Below are 15,306 nucleotides of genomic sequence, written 5' to 3'. Positions count from 1 at the left end.
TAATTCTTTTAAAATGATTAAAAAAGAAAATAAGATCCCGAAATCCTGGGGAGGAGCATTCACGCCTAGCCAACATCACTGAAGGGCAACCATCAATACCACGGATGAAACACGCTCCATCTGGCAGCTGAATTAGCCCCGTTTTGGTGTCCAAAAGGGCAAGTTTCTGGCACAAAAAGCTAAAATGGTTTCCACTATCCTACATCTCTCTCTCTCTCTCTCTCTCTCTCTCTCAATCTATCTATCCATCTATCTATATCTATGAGGTTTATCTATTTTTTATCTATCAATCATCTCTATCTATCTCTACCTATCTGTTTGTCTATCTATGTATCTATCTATATCCATCCATCGCTCTCTCCCACCCTCTCTCATCTATCTATCTATCTATCTATCTATCTATCTATCTATCTATCTATCTATCTATCATCTATCACCATCTACTGTTCATTCATTCATCCCACCTTTATTACTTTTACAAATAAGACAGCAAACGTATCAAGAAAGAAAATATCCTATCTATCATCTATCATCTATACCCATTGATCCATCCATCGATCCATCTATCTATCATCCATCCATTTCTATCATCAATCCCTGTCATCTATCTATCATCCATATCCATCATCTATCTATCTACCTTCCTATCATCTATCTATCTATCTATCTATCTATCTATCTATCTATCTATCTATCATCCGTCCATATTTATATATATATTATCCATCAGTACGCTGATGATACTCAGCTGTACATTTCCACCCCAGACCATCCCAATGATGCCTTGGAAGTGATGTCCCAGTGCCTGGAGGCCGTGCGGGTCTGGATGGGGAGAAACAGGCTTCGACTCAACCCTTCCAAGACCGAGTGGCTGTGGCTGCCGGCGTCCCGGTATAGCCAGCTGACGCCATCGCTGGTTATTGGGGGCGAATCATTGGCCCCCACGGAGAGGGCCCACAACTTGGGTGTCCTCCTGGATGCGCGGCTGTCTTTAGAAGGGCATATGACAGCCGTGGCCAGGGGGGCTTTTTGTCAGGTTCGCCTGATACGCCAGTTGCGCCCCTTTCTGGACCGGGACTCCCTACGCACGGTCACTCAAGCACTCGTCACTTCTCGTCTGGACTATTGTAACGCTCTCTACATGGGGCTCCCCTTGGGGTACACCCGGAGGCTCCAACTGGTGCAGAATGCGGCTGCGCGGGGGATTATGGGAGCGACGGGGCGCTCCCATGTGACTCCTCTCTGCGTGAGCTGCATTGGCTTCCAGTGGACTTCCGGGTGCGCTTCAAAGTGTTGGTGATCACCTTTAAAGCGCTCCATGGCTTAGGGCCAGGGTACTTACGGGACCGCCTTCTGCCACCAATAGCCTCCCACCGGCCGGTTCGCTCCCACAGAGAGGGCCTCCTCAGGGTGCCGTCGGCCAGACAATGCCGGCTGACGACCCCCAGGAGGAGAGCCTTCTCTGTGGTGGCACCTACCCTATGGAACAATCTACCCCCAGAGATACGAGTGATCTCCGACCTTCGGATTTTTCGTCGGGCCCTAAAAACTCATTTTTTCCAGTTAGCCGGTCTGTCTTGATTTTAGGGTTAGTTTTTAAAATTTTAATATTGATTTTAATTGACAAGTTTTAAATTATGGGCCAAATTATAAATTATTTTAACTTTATTTTTAAACTGTGATGTTTTGTATAGATGTTTTTATCTTGGCTGTTCACCGCCCTGAGTCCGAAAGGAGAAGGGCGGTATAGAAATTTGAATAAATAAATAAATAAAATAAATATATAATCTATCTATCATCCATATCCATCCGTCCATCCTTATCTATCTATCTACCTACTTACCTACCTATCATCCATCCTTCCATCCCATCTGTATTATTTTTATTTTTAGAAATAAGGCAGCAAACATATTAGGAAAGAAAATCTCCAAATTAATAATCTAGCGGTATCCATCAAATCCATCCTACCATTATTATTTTTACAAATAAAGAGGCATACATATCCAACATACCTTCCTCCTCCTATTTTCCCCACAACAACCCTGTGGGGTGGGATGGGCTGAGAGAGAGTGTGATTGGCCCAAAATCACCCAGCTGGCTTTCGTGCCTAAAATGGTACTAGAAGTCACTGTCTCCTGGTGATTGGCCCAAAGTCACCCAGCTGGCTTTCATGGCTAAGCCAGAACTAGAACTCTGTCTCCTTATGATTGTCCCAAAATTGCCCAGTTGGTTTTCGTGCCTAAGAGGGGACTATAAAAATTGACTGGGTAACTTAGGGCCAGCTCTCTCTCTCTCAGCTCAATCCGGGCCTGAGTGGCTCAGCAGACTAATAGCATTGTAATTAACACCAGCTGTCTGCAATTTACTGCTGGTTCGAATCTCTCCAAGGCTCAAGGTTGACTCAGCCTTCCATCCTTTCTAAGGTAGGTGAAATGAGGACCCAGTTTGTGGGGGCAATAAGTTGACTTTGTATAAATATACAAAAGTATGAAGGCTATTGCTTAGCGCACTGTAAGCCGCCCTGAGTCTCCGGAGAAGGGCGGCATATAAATCAAATTTAAAAAAAAAAAAAAATCCACCTCACAGGGGTGGTTTTTGTAGGGAAAATCAGGGAGACAATTTAAGTATGTCTGCTACCTTGAGTTATTTATAACAATAACAAAGGCGGGTTATAGATAAATATAAATATCGGGACACCCAAATGAGAAAATGGGAGTGCGTGTGTCTCAATCTCCCCGCCCGTCAAAAACGATTTGTATTTTTTTTTAAAAAAAATCATCTCTATTTTTGTTTATGGAGACTCCAAGACAGGGAGAAAGTTCCTTTGGTGTCAAAATGAGTGAGTTGTAGGTTACTCAATCCAGACCACACACACAGAGAGACAATTGCCTCAGAGGCGTTGTCATCACAAACCCGGGCACAAGGGATTGATCAAGGCCCCGCCACGGAGAAGCCAGGGACATGCAAAGGGGTTGTTGCGTCCTCTCTTACAAAAGACGGACAATCCTGCAAGAACTGCATAAAACAGGTTCGTTCCTGATCTGTTTCCTTCTCGGGAGGAGAGAGTTTCTCGCGGATGGCTTTCCCCCATTTCTACAAAGCTTCTGCACTGGGTTGCTTCAACATCTGACGGCTGTAGCCAGGGGGACCTTTTGTCAGGTTCGCCTGATTCGCCAGTTGCGGCCCTTTCTTGATCGGGATTCCCTGTGTACAGTCACTCATGCCCTCGTCACCTCTCGCCTGGACTACGGCAATGCTCTCTACATGGGGCTCCCCTTGAAGAGCACCCGGAGGCTCCAACTGGTCCAGAATGCGGCTGCGCGGTTAGTGACGGGAGCCGCCTGGCACTCCCATGTATCACCGCTCCTGCGTGAGCTGCACTGGCTCCCAGTGGTCTTCCGGGTGCGCTTCAAGGTGTTGGTTATCACCTTTAAAGCGCTCCATGGCATAGGGCCTAGCTATCTCCGAGACCGCCTTCTGCCACCGACGACCTCCCACCGACCCGTGCGCTCCCACAGAGAGGGCCTCCTCGGGGGTGCCATCAGCCAAACAGTGCAGGCTGGTGACCCCCAGGGGGAGGGCCTTCTCTGTGGGGGCTCCCACCCTCTGGAATCAGCTGCCCCCAGAGATAAGGAGAATCCAAGACCTCGGTGCCTTCCGCCGTGCCCTTAAAACCTTCTTTTTTCAGCAAGCTGGGCTGGCCTAACAGTTTTTAAAATGTTTTTAATTGTTTTGCCATTGCTTTTAATTATGGGGCCAAATGTGTATATATATATATCTTTTTAATCGTATTTTAATGTTTGTAGTTTATGTTTTTACTTCGGCTGTACACCGCCCTGAGTCCTCAGGGAGAAGGGCGGTATATAAATTTGATATAAAATAAAAAATAAAAAATAAAACAGCTTCTGAATCACCCGGCTGGCTTTAATGGGGGTGATTAAGAAGGTGTCATCTGACTAGATGCAGAGCACAACAAACAAACAAACAAGCCGGATGTCCACCAGCCAGCTACTTACTCGGAGCTCCTGCAGGTAGCACTGCACGGGGTCGTAATCCACCACTGGGAAAGAAATGGTTTTTGTAGTACTGCTGCTCTTCAACATCCCCCGGTAGAAGGACATGGTGGGCCGGTCCACGGCCTCCAGGTACCTGGGAACCTGCTTGGGGTTCAGGTGGATGAGGACATCGTAAAGGTCCAAGGGAGGCCGGAAGGCCATCTGCAAGGGAGAAGCCATGGTGTTATGGTCAGCAGATAAGAATCACAGGGCTGGGCGGAACCTCAGAGGCCTTCTAGTCCAACCCTCCGCCCACTGGAGTAGTGTTTGCTTCTTGATTGTGGGCCTGATGAGTAATCTTGGTGTTAATCTCTGTTTATCTGGGTTTTGATTGCTGGTGCTGGTTTTTTCTAAGTGACCATCCTAGACCAAGGCAAGTTCAAATACACTAGAGCAGTGATGGCTAACCTTTTTGCCATCGTGTGCCAGGGAGAAGGGCGGCGGGGAAGGTTCGCGCATGCTCGTGCCCACACCCATAATTCTATGCGCCCCACCCCATGCATGTGTGAGCGACCCCCCCCTCCCCCCCGCTCCTGGCACGCGATGGCCCAGTAGGCCCGTTTTTCTTTCTCACCTGGCTCCAGATCCTCTCTATGCATCTGGGGAGGGCGAAAACAGCCTTCCCCACCCCCTTGGAGGCCCGAAACGGCCCGTTTTCCAACTTTCCATTGGACAGGAAGTGACTTTTTTGCTGTCCCCAGCCTCCAGAGGCCTCCAAGGGGGTAGGGAAGGCTGTATTTGCCCTCTCCAGATGCATAGAGAAGATCTGGAGCCAGGTGAGAAAGAAAAACGGGCCTTCCCCACTCCCCCAGGCCCTCTGGAGGCAGGAAACAGCCTATTTCCCTATTTCTGTTGGGTCCAGAAGGCGCATGCCAGAGCTGAGCTGGTGTGCCAGGTGACATGGCTCCGTGTGCCACCTGTGGCACACGTGCCATAGGTTCGCCATTACGGCACTAGAGAATTCCTGGAAGCCTGGCACTCCGACAAATTGGCCATCAACAGACCCACAGACATAAACAACATCTACATGCTGTGCAAGAGACAATCAACAAGCCGAAAAGGTAACAAACATATAACTCAATCAAGGAACTGGCAAACAAGCTAAAAGTAAACAGCCCAAACAAAAAACCTCCAAGACCACTCCCACCAACATTGACAGAGCGAGTATAAATTGAGTGCAAATCCCACTCCCTACTAGCACGTATGATGTTACCTAGTTGGGTCATGAAATGTTTGCAAGAAAACAACCAAGCTCAGAGAGCACCAATTGATGCTCAATTGATTGAGCATCAATCCTGAGCTACAAATATTCTCTTCTATCCTGTTGTGACCTAGGCTTACTGAGTCATTACAATACACAATTAGTCCCCAAAAAACCCATTTTATTGTAACAGCTGAGAATTACATTCATTCCCAGCTGAGTCCCAATTAGTTGCAAAACAAGACCTTCGGAAGAAGTTCTTCGGGATAATCACCAACCTTTATCTTCTTTGACACCCTGCCAAAGGCCTTACTTGGCAAAGCCCCACGGAGTTCAGAAACAAACAAGAGATGCTGACTGGAAAACAGAGTTAGCAACGTTGCTTTCCTGCAAAAAGGCCCAAGTGCCTTTGTTTCTCTTTTAAGCCTTAAGGAAGGGGCCAATCATCTCCTGGCCTTCCTCCTGAGTCGTCCCTTTTGCTTTAGCTGCTCTTGCCTTTCGCAGCTCTGCGCATGTGTGCACTAGGAACAGGCTCCTCTCTGCTGTCTGATTCTGGGGCTCCAGAGTCTGCGCATCACTCCCAGATGGCCCTGGCTCCATCTCTGCCTCCGACGCAGAGCCCACGTCTGGGCCTTCCCCAGACTCCAGGACTGGTCCATGGTCCTCCCCAGCCTCCTCACTGTCTGACTCCGCTGTCAGCTCCGCAGGCTCCTGGTGGACCACAACATATCCAATCTGCTTGTAAATAAACAAGAGAGCAAACCCCATTCCCTTCTCCCACTGATGATGTTACCTAGTAGGGTCCTGAAACGTCTACAAGAAAACAACCAAACTCAGAGAGCACCGTGGACCCCATAGTTCAACCCTGAGCTACAAAGATTCTCCTTTATATGAATATCCTAAGATTACAACAGCCAGATATTTAACTATGGCTATTAGAAAGAAAAGACTTTAGTTGGGGTTTTAAGTTGATTCTATAATACATCTTATCTTCAGCTTATAACTGCAATGGAGACCAGAGCAAGCCAGTTATTAAGTGAGTTTTGCTCCACTTTATGACATTTCTTGCCAGAGTTGTTAAGTGAACCATGGCAGTTAGTCTAGTAACCCAGTTGTTAAGTGAATCTGGTTTCCCCCATTGACGTTGCTTGTCAGAAGGTCGCAAAAGGGAATCACTTGATCCCCAGGGACACTGCAGCCGTCATAAATACAAGTCAGTCCGTTGTCAAGCACCACTGTGGGGATACTGCAACGGTCGTAAGTGTGAAAAACTGCAGTTCTTATGGTAGTCACATGATTGTTAAGTGAATCTGGCTTGCCCCTAGAGTTTGCTCGTCAGAAGGTCGCAAAAGCGGATCCACGTGCCCCCAGGACACTGCAACCGTCATAAATACAAGTCAGCGTGCCAAAGCTCTGAATTTTGATCACGTGACCAAGGAGAGGCCACGACGGCCGTAAGAGTGAAAAACGGTCACAAGTCACTTTTTTCCAAGGCTGTTGTAACTTTGATCGGTCACTAAATGAAACTGTTGTAAGTCGAGGAATATATATATATATATATATAGAGAGAGAGAGAGAGAGAGAGAAATGGGAGGCACCGGAGCTAAATTTCACGTATGATTGCAAAGGGTCTGAATACTTATGCCGAATGTGATACTTCAGTTTTTTTTCTTTTTAATAAATTCACAGACATTTCTAAAATTCTGTTTCCACTGTGTCGTTACGAAGTACTGAATGTAGATTAATGAGAGAGGGGGGAAAAATTGAATTATAACAACTGTAGAAATCAGGCTGCAAAATTACAAATCCCCCATATTTCCAAAGTTCACGGCCATAGACTTCAACCACGAGCTGATCTTTTTCTCCTGCCAAATCCGCTCTGGACGTTGATGGGATTTCAGAGGAACATACCATAAGAAACACAACGCAATGAAAACAACGTTATGCACCAGCCTTTAACAACCATAAGATTAAAAGTTGCAAGGCGTTAGCAAAAGGGCCTGATCTGAAAGGCTTAAGGCTTTAAATAAATAGACATCTACCCAGGTGCTGAAAGCACCTGCCCACAGCCACTGACAAACACAAGCTCTCTTGGGGATATGCCGCCATGCTCAGGGTCATCACAATATATATATAAATAAATAAATTAAAATGGGTCTTTGGTTATTCGGGTCTTCTCCCACGTAAAATTGGAAGTGTCTTGGCGACATTTCGACGAAGTCTCATTTGTCATCTTCAGGCTGGTGTTCTCGGCTTCGTGCTTCCAAGAGCAATGAAGCTCCTGGAAGCCGAGAACACCAGTCTGAAGATGACGAATGAGACTTCGTCGAAACGTCGCCAAGACACTTCCAATTTTACGTGGGAGAAGACCCGAATAACCAAAGACCTACATACAAACACCCGCAAAAACCTGAGAAAATCATCGTGGAATTCTATGGCTGGAAGGGGCCTTGGGGGGGGGGGGGGTCTTCTAGCCCAACCCAGGGGTGAAATGCTCCCGATCCGGTAGCGATGGAGGCGGGTGGTTCGGAGAACCGGTAGCAAAAATCCCTGCCCCCCCCCTCCCCAATACCCAGCTGAGCCGCACGATCATCAGAGGCTTTTTTTTACTTTTAAAAGCATTTTTTCTACAACCTCTTTGGGTGAAAAAATGCTTTTAAAAGTTAAAAAAAAAAAAGCCTCTGATGATTGCGCGGCTCAGCTGGGATCATCAGAGGCTTTTAAAAGCATTTTTTCTACAACCTCTTGTAGAAAAAATGGTTTTAAAAGAGCCTTGGTAGTACAGTGGTCTAAAGCACCCTGTTATTAAGACCAGCTGCCTGCAATTACTGCAGGTTCGAATCTCGCCAGGCTCAAGGTTGACTCAGCCTTCCATCCTTTCTAAGGTAGGTTAAATGAGGACCCAGTTTGTGGGGGCAATAAGCTGACTTTGTATAAAAATATACAAAAGTATGAAGGCTATTGCTTAACGCATTGTAAGCCGCCCTGAGTCTCCGGAGAAGGGCGGCATATAAATCAAATTTAAATAATAATAATAATAATAATAATAATAATAATAATAATAATAATAATAACAACAACAACAACAACAACAACAACAACAACAACAACAACACTGAAAGAGCCATTTGGACTCATTTCCCACAGAAAAGAAAACACCGGGAGCCACAAAAGTCTTCCCGTGCCTGACTATTTCCTGAGCAGCCACAAAACTAGCAGATGTAGTTGAATGAAACGTTCTGTTTTCTTCTGAAACTTTTCTTGTCTTGGATTTATCCATGGCTGGTGTTCTGGGGGTTGAAAAGCTCAATAAATCATGTGCCGGTGGGTGTCGCACATTGGCGGTTGTGACGCATATTTTGAGTGACAGGGAGCCGCAGCAGAGGGGTGAAAGAGCCACATGCGGCTCCAGAGCCACAGGTTGCTGACCCCTGCCCTATACTATATCACACAAATAGTTGTCCAATCTCTTCTTGAAAACCTCCAGGGATGGAGCATTCACAACTTCTTGTGACAAGCTGTTCCACTGGTGAATTGTTTTCACTGTCAGGAAATTTCTCTTTAGTTCTGCACTGCTTCTCTCCTTGATTAGTTTCCACCTGTTGCTTCTTCTGCCGTCAGGTGCTTTGGAGAATAGGATGACCCCACCCTCTTCTTTAACAGAATATGGAGTTGGAAGGGACCTTGAAGGTCTTCTAGTCCAACCCCCTGCTCAGGCAGGAAACCGTATACCATTTTAGACAAATAGTTGTCTATTCTCTTCTTAAAAACTTCCAATGATGGAGCACCTCAACTTCTGGAGGAAAGCCCATTCTACTGATTAATTGTTCTCACTGTTGGGAAATGTCTCCTTAATTTTAGGTTGCTTCTCTCCTTGATTAGTTTCCATCTGTTGCTTCTTGCCCTGCCTTTACATGCTTTGGAGAACAGATTTATTTATTTGTTTGTTTGTTTGTTTGTTTGTTTGTTAGTTAGATTTATATTTAATTTAATTTAATTTAATTAATTAAATTTATATGCCACCCCTCTCCGAAGACTCAGGGCGGCTCACAATACATTTAAAAAATCATTATAAAAAGACACTGAAAAATTAAAAACATTAAAAACTCATTCACCACCCTCATATGCTGCCCTTCTCCGGAGACTCAAGGCGGCTTACAATGCTTTTAAGCAATAGCCTTCATACTTTTGTATATACCTGCTTAGTAGGGCTTTTGCCCCCCCCAAACGGTGTTCTTTTTTATACAAAGTCACCTTATTGCCCCCACAAACCGGGTCCTCATTTTACCTACCTGGAAAGGATGGAAGGCTGAGTCAACCTTGAGCCTGGTGAGATTTGAACTTGCAATAATTGCAGGCAGCTGAAACTTAAGTGCTACTTTAACAGCACTTAGTCCACTGCGCCACCAGGCTTTTCTTTGTAGCAGCCCCTCGTATATTGGAAGGCTGCTGTCATATCACCCCTAGTCCTTCTTTTCATTAAATTAGACATACCCAATTCCTGCAACTATTCTTCATATGACATCTCCTAAACTCTGTAGACTCCACTCCCTTCTAGCACTGATGAGATTATCTAGTCTGGTCATGAAACGTCTGCAAGAAAATAACCCAGCTCAGCGAGCACCAAGGACTCCACACTTCAACCCTGAGCAACAAAGGCTCTCTTCTATCCAAACCCCTTATATGTGAACAGAGAATAAACCACACTTCCTTCAAGCACTGATGAAATTAGCTAGCTGGGTCATGAAACGTCTTGCAAGAAAACAACAAAGCTCAGAGAGCACCAAGAACCTCATAATTCAACACCCCCAGCTACAAAATGCTCTTTTTCTTACTATACATCTGGAAATTCAAGATGGGCCACCTCCACTTAAGAGCAACCACAATTCAGAGCTTGAATGCTGCAGTCGCCCAAGGCACAAGCGAGAATCAAAAGCTGGCCACGATAAAACTTTGATCAAGGTTCCAAGCCGCGTAAAAGTTGCCATCAAACTGTAATTTGTTGCACGCCAGAAGGGGAAAAAAAATGACTACGTAAATAATAGGAGAGATGAATGAATTAGACCGAATAATAATTTCACGCCGCTTTAATCGCACTTAAGTTTTTGTTTTAACACCTCCACACGCACACGCAAAAATAGGCCATGTACACCTGATCTCTCCCAAAAAGAGCATCACAGAAGACGATGAACCCTCTGGGTCTGGGTTGAAGGGGAGACTTCAGATCCAACCGAAGAGAATATCTGCAGCTTCAGGATTGAACGCAGAGCCCATGGTGCTCTCTGTGTTTGGGTGTTTCCTTGCAGACGTTTCATGACTCAACTAGGTAGCATCATCAGTGCAAGGGAGGGTGCTTAGATACAGTAACTCGCTCTGCCATTTTGGTGGAGTGAGTTCTCCTCCTTGATAACTCCTTGATCAGGGTGCCGTTTTCTGCCTGATCGTTTGCCTGGTATCGATCCAAGAGAATCTCCGTAGCTCAGGGTTGAAATGAGGGGTTCTTGGTGGTCTCTGAGCTTGGCTGTTTTCTTGCAGACGTTTCATGGCCCAACTAGGGAACATCATCAGTTTAGAAAGGAGAGGGGTTTGTCAAGAGGAGAAGGAGGAGGAGGATTGTGGGGTCCTTGCTGCTCTCTGAGCTTGGCTGTTTTCTTGCAGACGTTTCATGACCCAACTAGGGAACATCATCAGTGCTAGGAGGAAGTGGGGCTTGTGGAAAAGGGGGAGGAGGAGGAGGAGGAGGAGGAGGAGGAGGAGGAGGAGGAGGAGGAGGAGGAGGAGGAGGAGGAGGAGGAGGAGGAGGAGGAGGAGGAGGAGGAAGAGAATGATTGTAGGGGTCCTTGGTGCTCTCTAAGTTTGCTTGTTTACTTGCAGGCATTTCATTACCCAGCTAAGGAACATCATCAGTTCTAGAAAAGAGTGGGGATTGCCCACTCTTACCCTAAACCTTCCAGCACTGATGATGTTCCCTAGTTTGGTAACGAAACATCTGCAAGAAAATTATCAAGCTCAGCGAGCACCGAGGACCCCACAGCCGTCTTTCTCCTCCTCCTCTCCACAAACCCAACTCCCTTCTAGCACTGATGATGTTCCCTAGTTTGATAATGAAACATCTGCAAGAAAACTACCAGGCTCAGAAAGCATCAAGGACCCCACATTCTTCTTCTTTCTCCTCCTCCTCCTCTCCACAAACCCAACTCACTTCTAATACTGATGACGTTCCCTAGTTGGGTAATGAAAAGTCTGCCAAAAAAAAAACAAAAAACTATCAACCGAGCTCAGAGAGCACCCAGGACCCCACAGTCATCTTCCTCCTCTTCCTCTTCTCCATAAACCCCACTCCCTTCTAACACTGACGATGTTACTTAGTTGGGTCAGGAAATGTCTGCAAGAAAACAACAAAGATTAGAGAGTGCTAAGGACCCCACAGTTCTCCTCCTCCTCCTCTTCTTCCTCTCCACAAACCCAACTCCCTTCTAGCATTGATGACGTTCCCTAGTTGGGCAACGAAAGGTCTGCAAAAAAAAAAACAACCCAACCAAGCTCAGAGAGCACCAAGGACTCCCGAACTTGAGATCAGTACAAACCCAGCCACGTTCCTTCTGCTGATGGGGCTGACAATTTCCCCTCCCCACAAGCTTTTAAAGATTAATTTTGCTTAATTGACGTCGGGCAGGAAAGGAAAAAAAAAAAAAAAAAAAAACCAATCCCTCCCAATTGCCATTAAGCAATTCTCCTGGGAAAGGAAGAAAAAAAAAGAAAGAAAATCAAATATGAGACCAGCTCATCAATGACCACAAATCACATTTGCACACAAACGCCAGGGCTGAGTCACACACTGCTGGTGTTCACAGGTTCAGATACCGCCACCCCCCTCGGCCCCCGAAGCGACCGTCTGCGCAATTTTCTCGGGCTCCCGATTCGGCCGCAAAGAGTTTGGAAAAAAGGGAACCGTGCAAAAGATTTCCTGGCGTAGAGCAGCAAGAGGAAGCAGCTGTCGGGCTTAATCCGGCTTTAAATAAAATTAAGGCAGGCTCAAAAAAAAAAAAAAAAAAACACAACAAAACAAAAAAAATCACAAAAATCACACAATTTTATTGATTATTTTATATTATTTTAAATTTTATATTATTTTACATTCATTTTGCATTTTAAATTTTATATTATTTCATATTTTATATTCATTTTGCATTTTAAATTTTATATTATTTCATATTTTATCTTTATTTTACATTTTATTTTATTTTACATTTTATATTATTTTGTATTATTTCATATTTTATATTTATTTCATATTTATAATATATATATAATTATATATATTTATATATTATTTATATATTATTTACTGTGTTTCCCTGAAAATAAGACCCTGCCTTATATTTTTTTGAACCCCGAAATAAGCGCTTGGCCTTATTTTCGGGGAGGTCTTATTATTTTGGGGGGCGTGGAGCAAAATGGGGCTCCTTTTGCCGTCTTACCTGATTTCCAGTTCTAAGTTTAAATATTTTCAGGGAGGGCTTATTTTCGGGGGAGAGGCTTATTTTAGCGCATGCGCTCAAATGCCCGATTGGGCTTATTATCAGGGGAGGTCTTATTTTCGGGGAAACAGGGGATATAAAAGAATTTATATAAATGTATTTATATTATTATTTTATATTATTTTATATTTTATTCTATTATTTTACTGATTCCTGACTATCTGAAAAGAGTATCGCGCACCGGGCGAATTCAATGCAGGTAGTCCTTGACTTACGACAGTTCGCTTAGTGACTGTTCGAAGTTACAACGGCACTGAAAAAGGTGACTCAGGGCCGTTTTTCACAGCTCCCTTTGCAGCATCCCCGCAGTCACGTGATCAAAATTCAGACACTTGGCAACTGACTCGTACTTACGACGGTTCTAATGTCCCCGGGGGGGGGGGGTTCAGGTGATCCGTTTTTGCGACCTTCCGGTAAGCAAAGTCAAGGGGGAAGCCAGATTCGCTTAACAACCGGGGTGCTAACTTATCAACTGCGGTGACTGACTTAACGACAGGGGCAAGAAAGGTCGGAAAAAATGGGGCGAGACTCACTTAATGCTTTTGTCTAATGGTTTATGCTACTACTTACCTGCAACAGAATGCAGCCGCATGACCAGGGGGGATGCTGCAAAGGTCGTAAGTGTGAACAAATGGTCATAAGTCACTCTTGTCAGTGCTGCTGTAACTTTGAACGGTTACTAAATGAACCGTTGTAAGTCGAGGAGCGCCTGTATGAGCTGTTACTGCACATAGTTTTGGTCACCACATTACAAAAAAGAGGCTGAGACTTTGAAAAAAAATGCAGAGAAGAGCAACTAAGATGATTAAAGGCCTGGAGTCTAAAACCTACGAAGAACCGTTGCAGGATTTGGGTATGTCTAGTTTAATGAAAAGAAGGACTGGGGGAGACATGATAGCAGTTTTGCAGTATTTGAGGGGCTGCCCCAAAGAAGAGGGAGTCAAGCTATTCTCCAAAAAACCAGAAGGCAGAAAAAAGAAGCAACGGATGGAAACTAACCAAGGAGAGAAGCAATCTGGAATTAAGAAGAAATTTCCTAACAGTAAGGACAGTTAAACCAGTGGAACAGCTTGCCACCAGAAGTTGTGGGTGCTCCATCATTGGAGGGCTTTAAGAAGAGACACAAACAACCACTCGTCTGAAATGGGATCTCCTCCTCGAGCAGAGGGTTGGGCTAGAAGACCTCCAAGGTCCCTCCCAATTCTGTCATTTTGGAAATTAATCAGAGGGATGGAAGTTGCCTTCCGAAGTTGTGGGTGCTCCATCACTGGAAGTTTTTAAGAAGAGACACAAACAACCATTTGTCTCAAATGGAGCCTGAGTGGCGCAGCAGGCTAATGCTACTGTTAAAAGGTAGTATTTAGCTTCCAGCTGCCTGCAATTACTGCGAGTTCGAATCTCACCAGGCTCAAGGTTGACTCAGCCTTCCATCCTTTCTAAGATAGGTAAATTGAAGACCCAGTTTGTGGGGGCAATAAGCTGACTTTGTATAAATATACAAAAGTATGAAGGCTATTGCTTAACGCCTTGTAAGCCACCCTGAGTCTCTGGAGAAGGGCGGCATATAAATCAAAATAAATAAATCAAAATAAAAAAAATAAAAATAGTATATGTGGCCTCCTGCTCGAGCAGGGGGTTGGACTAGAAGACCTCCAAGGTCCCTTCCAGCTCTATTCTCTCTTCTGACCTGAATCTTTATGCCAACAGCTGAAATGGACTTACGGTAGAAGACGTAAAAAAAACCCAAAAAAACAGCAGCTTCTGAGATATAATTAAGCCATGAAAAACAGCCACCTTAACCGAGATGGGAAGCAGAGATTATGGTTAATATCACTGGCCTCTTTGCATGGCAAGAAAGTACAGTCTGGGTTTCCAGAAGGGAAGCTACGAAGAGCATCCAACTCCAGGTTACTATTTAATAAGTCAGCGGAAATAAACAAACATCGTCATCGCTGTAATCTGATTTTAATTAACTTTAAATTAAATCAAATCAAGGCTCGTTTGCTGCGTGTTTGCTTTTTCCATCCCTTCTGTTTGGGGAACATTTACACACACAAACGAACCGTTTGGCTCTGCCCCGCCCGCCCGACGTCATCACGGACACTTTGCGCGTGCACAGAAGCACCGCACGCAAGCAAAGCAAGCGTGCGCACACACACGCTCCCAAATTCCGATCTGGTAGCCGAGGTAACTGGAACCCAGTACTGCACTTCGTGAAGAAATACATGTATAAACGTCTCCCAAATGATAAAAGATCCTTATAAAAATCTTCACCCCTAATTTCGCCGAGAAAATTCTCCGAGTGGATCGCATGGCAGGCGGTCCTCGACCTACAACTGCAATGGAACCCAAAATTTCATGTTGCTAAGCGGGACAGTCGTTCAGTGAGTTTTGCCCCATTTTAACGACCTTTCCTTTCCTTGCCGCAGATGTGAAGTGAATTGTTGCAGTTGTTAAGCAAATCCTGGGGTCATTAAGCGAATCCGGCTTCGCCCTGGACTTGGCTTGT

General features: G+C 45.0%; 1 protein-coding gene across 1 annotated transcript in view; it reads right to left on the bottom strand.

Moving 5' to 3' along the window:
* Nucleotides 1-15,306, bottom strand: part of NOL6 (nucleolar protein 6) — an 83,067-nt gene that overhangs the window by 5,398 nt on the left and 62,363 nt on the right. The window contains 1 exon segment of the mRNA XM_070938987.1: nt 4,017-4,217. Within this exon segment, the coding sequence (XP_070795088.1) occupies nt 4,017-4,217 (201 nt within the window).

This window comes from Pituophis catenifer, unplaced genomic scaffold (genome assembly GCF_029215685.1).
Source record: "Pituophis catenifer annectens isolate HBS135680 unplaced genomic scaffold, rPitCat1.0.hap2 SCAF_2, whole genome shotgun sequence".
NCBI classification, from domain to species: domain Eukaryota; kingdom Metazoa; phylum Chordata; class Lepidosauria; order Squamata; family Colubridae; genus Pituophis; species Pituophis catenifer.
Note: the sequence above shows the minus strand (reverse complement) of the source record. Positions and strands in the feature narration are given on the sequence as shown.